The sequence below is a fragment of the Babylonia areolata genome, chromosome 24, assembly GCF_041734735.1.
Source record: "Babylonia areolata isolate BAREFJ2019XMU chromosome 24, ASM4173473v1, whole genome shotgun sequence".
Classification (NCBI taxonomy): Eukaryota; Metazoa; Mollusca; class Gastropoda; order Neogastropoda; family Buccinidae; genus Babylonia; species Babylonia areolata.
The window spans coordinates 28,909,121-28,921,852 of NC_134899.1; the positions used below are offsets into that span (position 1 = coordinate 28,909,121).

At 40.8% G+C, this 12,732-nt stretch overlaps 1 protein-coding gene across 1 annotated transcript in view; it reads right to left on the reverse strand.

Annotated features, from left to right (window-relative positions):
- Positions 1 to 11,956, reverse strand: part of LOC143298595 (glycine receptor subunit alpha-4-like) — a 47,281-nt gene extending 35,325 nt beyond the window's left edge. The window contains exons 1-2 of the mRNA XM_076611477.1: positions 11,881 to 11,956; positions 11,119 to 11,122 (exon numbers count right to left, since the gene is read on the reverse strand). Of these exons, the coding sequence (XP_076467592.1) occupies positions 11,119 to 11,122; positions 11,881 to 11,956 (80 nt within the window). The remainder of the gene's footprint in view (positions 1 to 11,118; positions 11,123 to 11,880) is intronic.
- Between the last annotated feature and the right edge of the window lie 776 nt (positions 11,957 to 12,732).

The window sequence follows — 12,732 nt, forward strand, 5'->3', positions numbered from 1 at the left end:
TAAAACAACAATGATAATTATAACAACCATGATCATGATAAGAAAGATTTGGAGGAGGAGGAGGATAACAACGACGACGACAACAATGATGATGATGATGACGATCATGGTGACGTGATTATCATGACGACGAGGAGAATGAAAAAAAAAAAGAATGACGATGACGAAGATGATTATAGTGATGGCGACGGTGATGATGACGTGACGATCATAACGACAACGACGACACGATGATGATGATGATGATGATGATTAGAGCTCTAAATCATGTTGACAAACAGGATCAAGATGACTGATTGCATACTGATCGCATTCACACACATACACACACATGCCACTACGTCACGGGTATGGGAAGCAGAAGTGTAATATGCGCGCGCGCATGAACAAACGTGCACTTCCAAGTTGGGAAAAAATCCATGGTGAAAGGAATATATATATATATATATGTGTGTGTGTGTGTGTGTGTGTGTGTGTGTGTGTGTGTGTGTGTGTGTGTGTGTGTGTGTGTGTGTGTGTAATTTCAAAAAACCTTCAGTTGACGTAAAAGGACGTTTTCAGGGATATTTGAAGGGTCAGGTGCTTCATGTTGCTATAGAACACGGAACCAAATACACAATAATGCATGCAAAAGCTCTCTCTCTCTCTCTCTCTCTCTCTCTCTCTCTCTCTCTCTCTCTCTCCTACTTGCGACAACAATTTTATGATAACTAAGAAATAATGCTTTCTTTTGTAAAGTACATGTTCTATCATTGCTAAGTGTGTCTCTTTAAGTATATTGGTGCATCGATATTAACAGTCCTCTATAAAATAATTAAAGAAAATACTGTATACCCGTTTCACACGACGGAATGATGTATGAATGTTGATACCTCATTTATTCATGCCCTTCTCCATCTCTTTCTTTTCCTCCCTTCCACCCCTTACTCTCTCCTTCCTCTTCTTTCGTCCCTTTCCCCAAGTCCAACACTATCATTCTTATATTCTTCGTCTAAATATGCTATAACCATCATGCTATGACTGTTACCGCTTAGATACTTCGTAATAAAAGTTGCTGTCGATTGCTGAATGAACCCCAGAGCAGCTGACTTCTCAGGCAAGATGGCGGACGAAGAAGTCATGTTTTGTTTCGTCGACTACAATTTTCTTCATGTTCATTCTGGTTGCTTCAGTACCCTCTGGGAAATATTGGAATGCAATGAACAAGTCGATGGTGTAGCTTGTGTGGTCTGTCCAGACTTTTCTTTTAATTCGATTAGCTGCGAACAAGAAATAAATTGCAATGCTGTCTTAAATTCGCAACTTTACCAAACACAAATCTGGCAACAAACAGGGAACGGTTTGTTGTTGTTGTTTTTAAAGTCTTGCGGGCCCTGAGGCTGAACGAAATGAATTTCATCCGGAACAATTACACACTCACCTGTAACTGGTATGTGTGGAAACAAATATTTTTCTTCGATGTGTAACCCAGATTTGATGTTGACAATGTGTTTCCGGAGAATTGAAATTGTTTAAGTTTACCACGCGTGCACACACACACACACACACACACACACACACACACACACACACACACACACACACACACACATAGATACGTGCGCACGCACGCGCTCACACATACACACAAACGTACATACGTACAAACGCATACAAAATTATATACAAAAATACCCGCAAACACATACAAAATCACGTACATACATACGTACATACACATACACAATTACATACATACATACATACAGACAGACAGACAGACAGACAGACAGGCAGATACACACACACACACACACACACACACACACACACACATTTCTGAAATCACTTAATGTGGAAAGACGTAAAATTGAATTCATACATACATACATACAGACAACCCAATCGGTGTTGACACATAAAAATTCACGAGCTCTCTGTGTGTGTGTGTGTGTGTGTGTGTGTGTGTGTGTGTGTGTGTGTGTGTGTGTGTGTGTGTGTGTGTGTGTGTGTGTGTGTGTGTGTGTGTGTGTGTGTGTGTGTGTGTGTCTCTGTCTATATATCTAGCTATGTATCTCTCTGTCTCTCTCCATCTGTCTGTCTATCTATCTATCTATCTCTCTCCATTTCTCTGTGTGCGTGCGTGTGTGTGTGTGTGTGTGTGTGTGTGTGTGTGTGTGTGTGTGTGTGTGTGTATCTTTCATTTTGTCTCTTTAATGCCGCGTCTCTGCGTGCACAATTAACTAATGGAAGCAGTAAAGGTTGTCACAGTAACAGTGTATTTTTCTTAGCAATTACGCCATTATCTAAGCGATGACAATTTCAGTTTCATCGATTTTTTTCTTCCTTTAGCTAGTATGGGCTGCTGAACATCATGTCTCCATGGCGACAAGGGGTCTAGAGTGCAATTAAGAATTACACGCTCGAATTGTTAATCACTACTTGCCACCCTTTCCATTAATTACGTGTTCAAACTAAGGCCATCATTTCAGACATTAAAGGATTAACGACTTGCGGAGAACATCGTTATATAAACGCGTATAAAAGCGCTTGCTCAGCACGTCACACTTTGCATTCCGAAATCAATACGACAAAGAAAAATGTAAACAGCAACTTTTCCACTAAGGCGCAATTTCTGGGATTCTGTCCATTTCGTGGTGTGTCTGCCATGTCGATTGCATGTTCAGACTATCTGCCTCTACACCTGACTGCTTAGGGCACCGTGACATCCATCATAGACACGCCTTTAGAAGCTGCATTAACACCACTCTCAGAAACTCTTAACGAAGTTGTAGTTGTCTGCATACGGTGATATTGCCTTAGTTATGTGTGTGCACAAGATGACATAGCCTTATTTGTCTACACAAGGTAATAATGTCTCAGTTGTCTACACAAAATGATATTGCCTTAGTTCTCTACATAAAATGATATTGCCTTATTTGTCTGCACAAGGTGATAATGCCTTAGTGTTTACGCACGGTGATATTGCATTAGGTGTGTGTGTGTGCACAAGATGACATAGTCTTAGTTGTCTACACAAGGTAATAATGTCTCAGTTGTCTACACAAAATAGTTTTGCCTTTTTTCTCTACACAAAATGATATTGCCTTAGTTCTCTACACAAGGTGATATTGCCATAGATCTCTACACAAGATGATATTGCCATAGCTGTCTACACAAGGTAATAATGTCTCAGTTCTCTACACAAAATCATATTGCCTTAGTTGTCTACACAAAATGATATTACCTAAGTTGTCTACACAAGGTGATATTGCCATAGTTGCCTATACAAGGTGATATTGCCATAGCTGTCTGCACAAGGTGATATTGCCGTAGCTGTCTACACAAGGTGATATTGCCGTAGCTGTCTACACAAGGTGATATTGCCATAGCTGGCTACACAAAGTGATATTGCCGTAGCTGTCTACACAAGGTGATATTGCCATAGATTTCTACACAAGGTGATATTGCCATAGTTGTCTATACAAGGTGATAATGCCATAGCTGTCTACACAAGGTGACATTGCCGTAGTCAGTTGTCTACACAAGGTGAAGAGGACAACCGAACAGAACAACCCTGAACCGTAACTGGTTGATGAGTGCTGTCGTTGGCCCCATACTAATCGTGGAGTTCAAAGCGGTAGGTACTAGTCAGTCTACAGTGATAAAGCAGAGATAAAATGCAAAGATGAATCCCTGCGGACTGCCGACGCTGGGACTGTGACAGACGGACTAGGGTGTAGCCGTGTAGGGGGGACTGGCAACGAGCGGTGTGGGAGTAATACCACTGACGGGGCAGCAAGCAAAAAAAAAAAAAAAAAAAAAAGCAAAGTGGCAGACAGACAGATTCGTGTTGTTCAGCCGCTTGTTGCTATGGCTCAAGCCGAAGAATATCTGGGGAGGTGGGGGGGGGGTTGTTTGTTTTGTTTTGTTTTGTTTTTTCTTGTTGTTGTTATTTTTTGTTTTGTTTTGTTTTTTGTTTATTTGTTTGCTTGTTTGTTTGTTTGGTTGTTGTTGTTTTTTTAATAACAACAGATTTCTCCCCAGGGAGCGCGCGTCGCTACACTACAGCGCCACCCTTTTTTTCTTTTTCTTTTTTTGTATTTTTTCCTGTGTGCAGTTTTATTTGTTTTTCCTATCGAAGTTGATTTTTTCTACAGAATTTTGCTAGGAACAACTTTTTTGTTGCCGTGGGTTCTTTAACGTCCGCTAAGTGCATGCTGCACACGGGACCTCGGTTTATCATCTCATCCGAATGACTAACGTCCAGACCACCACTCAAGGTCTAGTGGAGGGGGAGAAAATATCGGCGGCTGAGCCGTGATTCGAACCAGCGCGCTCAGATTATCTCGCTTTCTAGGCGGACGCGTTACCTCTAGGCCATCATTCCACAAGGACTAAACACCTATTCACACCACTCTTGTTAGAAATGCTCTGAAGGCCGATTGATGTCGTAAGACTCTACAAAAAAAAATAAATAAATAAAAGCAATGCAAGTTATATGGGCTGAAAAGAGCGAGCACGCAAGTCAACACTCTGAAAACGCTGTTGTGACCGATTGATATTGCAAGACAGCAACTTATGCATGTAACATGATCGGAAACTGATTCCGAACAAACAGAACTCTGCAGAGACCGGCGGTTATCGAAGCACCGTGACGTCAATCGGATTACGGAACAGGAAAAGGAACACGGTATGTTTGGTCAAGCACTGCCCCTACCCCCTCCCGCCCCATCTCCCGCGTGCCCTTTGTTTGTCCAGTCACTATTGATCACCGCCGATACTCCTTCACCATACCCCTTCCCTCCCACACCCCATACCTACATCAGTATCCAAGTGGGTCCCCCACCCCCATCCCATGGCCTTCCCCTGTCTATCTGATATCAGAAGGCTCTCTCAGAACAGTCAAAAGACGCAATCACAAGGCATTATCAAAACAACCAAAAGGTACAATGAGAACATTCAGAAGGCACAATAAGAACGTAAAATCAGAAAAATCAAAAGTTGCAATCAGAATATTCAGAAGGCATAATAAGAACGTAAGATAAAAGCAATAAAAAGGTACAAACAGAACAATCTGTAGACACAACAAGAACAGAATACAGAATCCTTTATCATCTCAGTAAGAGAAAATCATGTGTGGTGTGTGCTACGTAAACAATACACGAGAATCACAGTCACTCAATGTGAAGACATAAAATACCGTAATGCTAAGTTGATGTGAACCTTTCGTACAAATATCACAATCATACACATGTAATGATCACATACTGTCAAAGTCATTAAGCATGAATACATAAAGAACATGAAACGCTTAAATAACAAACTCGTTGAATAACCACATGTCAACAATACGTTAAGATGAAAATATCATACTAAAACAACGACTAACACAATATCAGAACAATCAGAATGCACAATCAGAGCCTTCAGAAGCTGAAAGTACTATATGAGAACACACAATAAGAACAATCAGAAGACAAGATCTAAAGACACAATCAAAAGACTCAGTCAGAACACACGAACAGAAGGCACGATCAAAATAATCAGAAGTACAATCAAAAGACAATCACAAGACACAATCAGATGATACGATCAGAAGACACAGTCAGAAGACACGATCAGAAAGCATTATCAGAAGACACAATGACGACATTCAGAAGACAGAATCAGAAGACGCAATCAGAACAATCAGAAGACATAATCAGAACAATCAGAAGACGCATTCATAACAATCAGAAGACACGATCAGAACAATCAGAAGACACAATCATAACAATCAGAAGACGCAATCAGAACAATCAGAAGACATAATCAGAACAATCAGAAGACGCATTCATAACAATCAGAAGACACGATCAGAACAATCAGAAGACACAATCAGAACAATCAGAAGACATAATCAGAACAATCAGAAGACATAATCAGAATAATCAGAAGACGCGATCATAACAATCAGAAGACACGATCAGAACAATCAGGAGATTATATATAATAATGACGACTGTAATCATCATCATTATCATCATCATCATCATGATCATAGTAGTTGTAGTAGTAACAACAGTATAGCTTAGATTGTTATTATTATTGTTGTTGTTGATATAAACACACACATTTATCTATTTATTTATTTATTTATTCATTTATTCATTCATTTACGTACAGTGGGTGATGGGTGATACTGGATGGTGAGTAACGAGAGATGGCGGGTAATGATGGATGTTGAGAAATGATGGATGTTGAGTAATGATGGATGTTGAGAAATGATGGATGTTGAGAAATGATGGATGTTGAGTAATGATGGATGTTGAGAAATGATGGATGTTGAGAAATGATGGATGTTGAGTAATGATGGATGTTGAGAAATGATGGATGTTGAGTAATGATGGATGTTGAGAAATGATGGATGTTGAGTAATGATGGATGTTGAGTAATGATGGATGTTGAGAAATGATGGATAGCTAAATGACCACAATGGATGGTGGATGATGATGGGTGGTGGGTGATAGGAGGTGACGTATAACTGAATGGTGGAAGATGATGAACGGCTGGTGGAGATGGATGGTGGGGGATGACACATGGTGAGGGATAAGTTAATTCCGTTACATTTTGCCACATCTTACCCCTGAACTCCTCTCTTACCCCTGTACCTCTTCCTCCCACCCCTAGAAACAAAACATTGAGAGGGAGACAGAGAAATACAGCATTACCAACTGTCATCACACACACACACACACACACACACACACACACACACACACACACACACACACACACACACACACACACACACACACACACACACACACACACACACACACACACACACACATCATCTGTAAACACCTGGACATGGTTTTGATACTTTTCATGTAGGAGGATGTTTGCATTCACTTTCATGATATTAATTAATATTTCCATCCTTTTTCTGATCGCAATAGTTTATATCAAAAGCTGGTCTCTGTGTCTCCCATAAAACACGGGTGCAGCTTTAAGATTGAAAGATCATTTTATCTTGGAAGTAACCTATCTATATCAATATCTGAACTAGCAGCTATAATGTTTGCGTTGGAATATCTGATAAATCTCCCAGTGACTATATTCAGGGTCGTTTTATTGGTTGACTCAAAGTCTTACATGCATTACAATCGTTTGATAAAAAAAAAAAAAAACAGATCTTATTTTCGAAATATATTATTTATTATACATTCTTTCAGCCAAAGACACAACTACTGAACTTTGCTGGGTACCCTCTCATACTGGTATAAAAGGAAATGGCCGACAGAGCAGCAAAAAAGGGTGCTCAAAGAATAGAGAATACTTTTGATATAGTTATCAAACAAGCAGTTTCAGAATGTCGCAGACTTCTCGACTTTTCAAAATGGAGCAGATGTCAAGCTCGTGCTGATGACAGGATTACATACCCAAAAGAAAATGGGTTTACAACTGAAATTACAGGATACAAATTGATGGATTTCCCATTGTTCTATCATAGACTGGTAACCTCTCTGGTGTCTCGAATAAGAGTAGACGCTTTCAAAACACATTTTAGCAAAAACGTTTATCGTTTTTGTGGTAAACTAATTACACGAAATCATATTTTGTTTCAGTGTCAAACGATTGCTTGATTACTTCCAAAGTCATGTAAAGTTAGAACATTTTCAGAACAAAACATAAAAGAAATAATGTCCAACCAATTACTGTTGACTGAAATTGCCAAATCCCAGTTACATAGTCCAATGGGAGTGTTTCTGTGATGCGATCTTCCGATATTGAATTTTATTGGGGTTTTTTTGTTTGGTTTTTTTTGTTGTTTTTTTTGGGGGGGCGGGGGGGGTTCATATTGGTGTTTATGTTGTTGATTAATTGCCGTTGCATAGTTATTTACGAATTGTTGATTTGTTGATTAATTGCCGTTGCACAGTTATTTACGAATTGTTGATTCAATTGTTCTAGTTTATCCCTTTTTTCATCTTATTTTTCCTTTTTTTTCTTCTTTGTATCCCCCTTTAACCACCATCTCCAACCCTAAATCACACACACACACACACACACACACACACACACACACACACACACACACACACACACACACACACACACACACACACACACACATGACACGTCTAATATCACTCAAAGTGAAAAAACGTTAAATTGAAGAAAGAACACACACACACACACACACACACACACACACACACACACACACACACACACACACACACACACACACACACAAAGAGAGAGACAGACAGGTAGACACAGGAATAGCAACCATAGTTCGCAAAACAATAAGAGCTGCATCGCCCATAACTGTACTTACCGACAACTACGAACAAACAAAAAATTGATGGCTATCCCTGAACCCAGCAGCATCAGCAACCGCAATTATCACAGAGGGACAGACGGGGGCAAATGGAAATGACCTTAAGTGACACACAATATCATACTCACGTGCCAACAAGAGCTTGCCCAGTGCCCACAGAGAACAGGAGCGTGACGACACACACTGCACGGCCTGGCACGCCCTTCCCACTCCTTCCCCTCATCCTCCTCCCCCGTCCTTCCCCACCGCTGCTCCCCCCTCCCCACTCCATCGGACAGGACTGGCGGCCTGTGTGAACAACAGTCAATGGGTCCCCGAGGGGCAGCAGCAGCACTGCTGTTTGTTTCTCTTCACTGTCTTCCTTCTTTCTTTGTTTCTCTTCGCTGTCTTCCTTCTTTGTTTGTTTCTCTTCGCTGTCTTCCTTCTTTCTTTGTTTCTCTTCACTGTCTTCCTTCTTTCTTTGTTTCTCTTCGCTGTCTTCCTTCTTTCTTTGTTTCTCTTCGCTGTCTTCCTTCTTTCTTTCTTTGTTTCTTTTCGCTGTCTTCCTTCTTTGTTTGTTTCCCTTCACTGTCTTCCTTCTTTCTTTGTTTCTCTTCACTGTCTTCCTTCTTTGTTTCTCTTCGCTGTCTTCCTTCTTTGTTTGTTTCTCTTCGCTGTCTTCCTTCTTTGTTTCTCTTCGCTGTCTTCCTTCTTTCTTTGTTTCTCTTCACTGTCTTCCTTCTTTGTTTCTCTTCACTGTCTTCCTACTTTGTTTCTCTTCACTGTCTTCTTTCCTTGTTTTTCTTCACTGTCTTCCTACTTTGTTTCTCTTCATTGTCTTCTTTCCTTGTTTTTCTTCACTGTCTTCCTACTTTGTTTCTCTTCGCTGTCTTCCTTCTTTGTTTCTCTTCACTGTCTTCCTTCCTTCTTTGTTTCTCTTCACTGTCTTCTTTCCTTGTTTTTCTTCACTGTCTTCCTACTTTGTTTCTCTTCACTGTCTTCTTTCCTTGTTTTTCTTCACTGTCTTCCTACTTTGTTTTCTCTTCACTGTCTTCCTACTTTCTTTGTTTCTCTTCACTGTCTTCCTTCTTTGTTTCTCTTCACTGTCTTCCTCTTTGTTTCTCTTCACTGTCTTCTTTCCTTGTTTTTCTTCACTGTCTTCCTACTTTGTTTTTCTTCACTGTCTTCCTACTTTCTTTGTTTCTCTTCACTGTCTTCCTTCTTTGTTTCTCTTCACTGTTTTCCTTCTTTCCTGTGATATCAACTGCGGTGTCCAGTGTTTCTTTCTCACTGTCTGTCCATTCTGATGGAGTCTTAGAGTTCTTCTCCACGTCAGTGGAACTACTGGTAGGTATCATCTCACCACCAGCATCTATCTGATAATTGCTCAATGGTATATTTCCTCTGACTGGCCAAACAAGACATATCCAATAATTGGTCAGGTCATCTTCTCGCCGGCTGGTCATATGTAAATGTCCATCATTCAGTCAGATGCACCTTTCTGTGTCTTGGTTAATTATCTTCCCATCGATGGCTTCAAGGACTGTCCGATGGCCATCACTCGGTGGGTCCTTTAAGGGTCAGGTGATCAACTTACCTACAGTCTGTCTGTCACTGTCTCTGACATGATGAGGACTGGGCACTGTGGACAGAAGACAAGTGCTCATGACATCATCCCGCTGAAGTCTCTACACACACACACACACACACACACACACACACACACACACACACACACACACACACACACACACACACACACACACACACACACTGACAATAGCACTGATGTGTCTACATACAATATCAATCATAATAATGATGTAAACCATTTTGTCAATCACAACACTTGCATGTCTTCGCGCTCTGACATGTCTACACATAGTGATGGCCACAACAACGACACATCTAGACACATAGAAAATCACAACACTGACATGTCTACATACATGCACAATCACAACACTGACATGTCCACATACATGGACAATCACAACACTGACATGTCTACACACATGGACAATCACAACACTGACATGTCCACATACATGGACAATCACAACACTGACATGTCTACACACATGGACAATCACAACACTGACATGCCTACATACATGGACAATCACATCACTGACATGTCTGCACACATGAACAATCACAACACTGACATGTCTACACACACATGAACAATCACAACACTGACATGTCTACACAGACATTAACAATCACAACTCTAACATGTCTACACACACATTAACAATCACAACACTGACATGTCTACACACACATTAACAATCACAACACTGACATGTCTACACACATGAACAATCACAATACTGTAATATCTACACACACATGAACAACCACAACACTGTAATGTCTACACACACATGGACAATCACAACACTGACATGTCTAGACACATGAACGACCACATCCTGACATGTCTACACACATGGACAATCACAACACTGACATGTCTAGACACATGAACGATCACATCACTCACATGTCTACACACACATGAACGATCACAACACTGACCTGTCTACACACATATGAACAACCACAATGCTGTAATGTCTACACACACACACACACATGGACAATCACAACACTGACATGTCTAGACACATGAACGATCACATCACTGATATGTCAACACACACATGGACAATCACAACACTGACATGTCTACACACATGAACAACTACAACACTGTAATGTCTACACACACATGAACAACCACAACACTGTAATGTCTACACACACATGAACAACCACAACACTGTAATGTCTACACACACATGGACAATCACAACACTGACATGTCTAGACACATGAACGATCACATCACTGATATGTCTACTCACACAGGGACAATCACAACCCTGACATGTCTACACACATGAACAATCACATCACTGACATGTCTACACACACATGAACAATCACATCACTGACATGTCTACACACACATGAACAGTCACAACACTGACATGTCTACACACACATGAACAATCACATCTCTGACATGTCAACACACGTGAACAATCACAACACTGACATGTCTTTTTACATGAACAGTCACAACACTGATATGTCTACACACACGGACAAAAGGTGACAATCAATACCAGAATAAAAACAAACAACAGAAAATAAAACACATTCTGAAAAACTAAATCACTCAAGTACATTGGCAGCGAGAATACTGATTCTCGCTATGGACCTTCGGGCGATGCCACCACGTCCTTAACAATCATCTCTAGAATCGGAAATTCTTTATCTGCCCACTCCGGGCATCCCTTACCCTGCACCAGCATCATTGCACTGTTTGTTCTGTACTTCAGGTACAGCGTGAGCCTGATGTCCTTTTGTTCATTGAAAAAGGCACTAAGTGTGATCTTGATATTTTCTGAAAGAGACTGGGAAGGTTGCGTCGTATCTTCTGTAGCGGTTTTGGGGGGAATATCTAGTAGTGTGTCATTTTGATTAAAATATTTTTCGGTGATCATAGTCGTTTTTTATCTGTTACCTAAGCTCTGAAATCTATACACTAAAAGGTCTGTCCATGCCAAATTGCCTACCAACGAACAAGAATGTGTCCTCGGATTCACTGGACAGGGTGGCCTCTTCAGGGCCTTGTTCCTCACACAGATCCATTGTCCTCTGGTGAAATGGTGCTATGTACACATGGGGTGGAGGAGGTTAAACTGAGTATTTGACATCGCTACACACACAGACACAGAGACACAGACAGACAGACAGACAGACACACACACACACACACACACACACACACACACACACACACACAATGTCAAGACATGTCAGTGATGTGATTGTTCATGTGTGTGTAGACATGTCAGTGATGTGATTGTTCATGGGTGTGTAGACATGTCAGTGATGTGATTGTTCATGTGTGTGTAGACATGTCAGTGATGTGATTGTTCATGGGTGTGTAGACATGTCAGTGATGTGATTGTTCATGTGTGTAGACATATCAGTGTTGTGACTGTTCATGTGAGTGTAGACATGTCAGTGTTGTGACTGTTCATGTGTGTAGACGTAGACATGTCAGTGTTGTGACTGTTCATGTGTGTTTAGACATGTCAGTGCACACAATGCACACAAAGTTGTTTGATGTTAGCGTTTCCTTCTATATGCCTATGTCTCCGTTTTAATGTTTTATTTTTCCAATGGTCTGTATCTCTCCCCAACACATACACACACACACACACACACACACACACACACACACACACACACACACACACACACACATACACACACACCATTCTTCACCCTCTGCCCAATACTGTTCCCACCACCATGCCCCGTGGAAGACGTTAAACTGAAGACTACTACTACTACACACACACTGTGAAAGCTCAAGACTGCCTGTCGGCCGAGGTTCAGACAGGTACACTACATGCTGT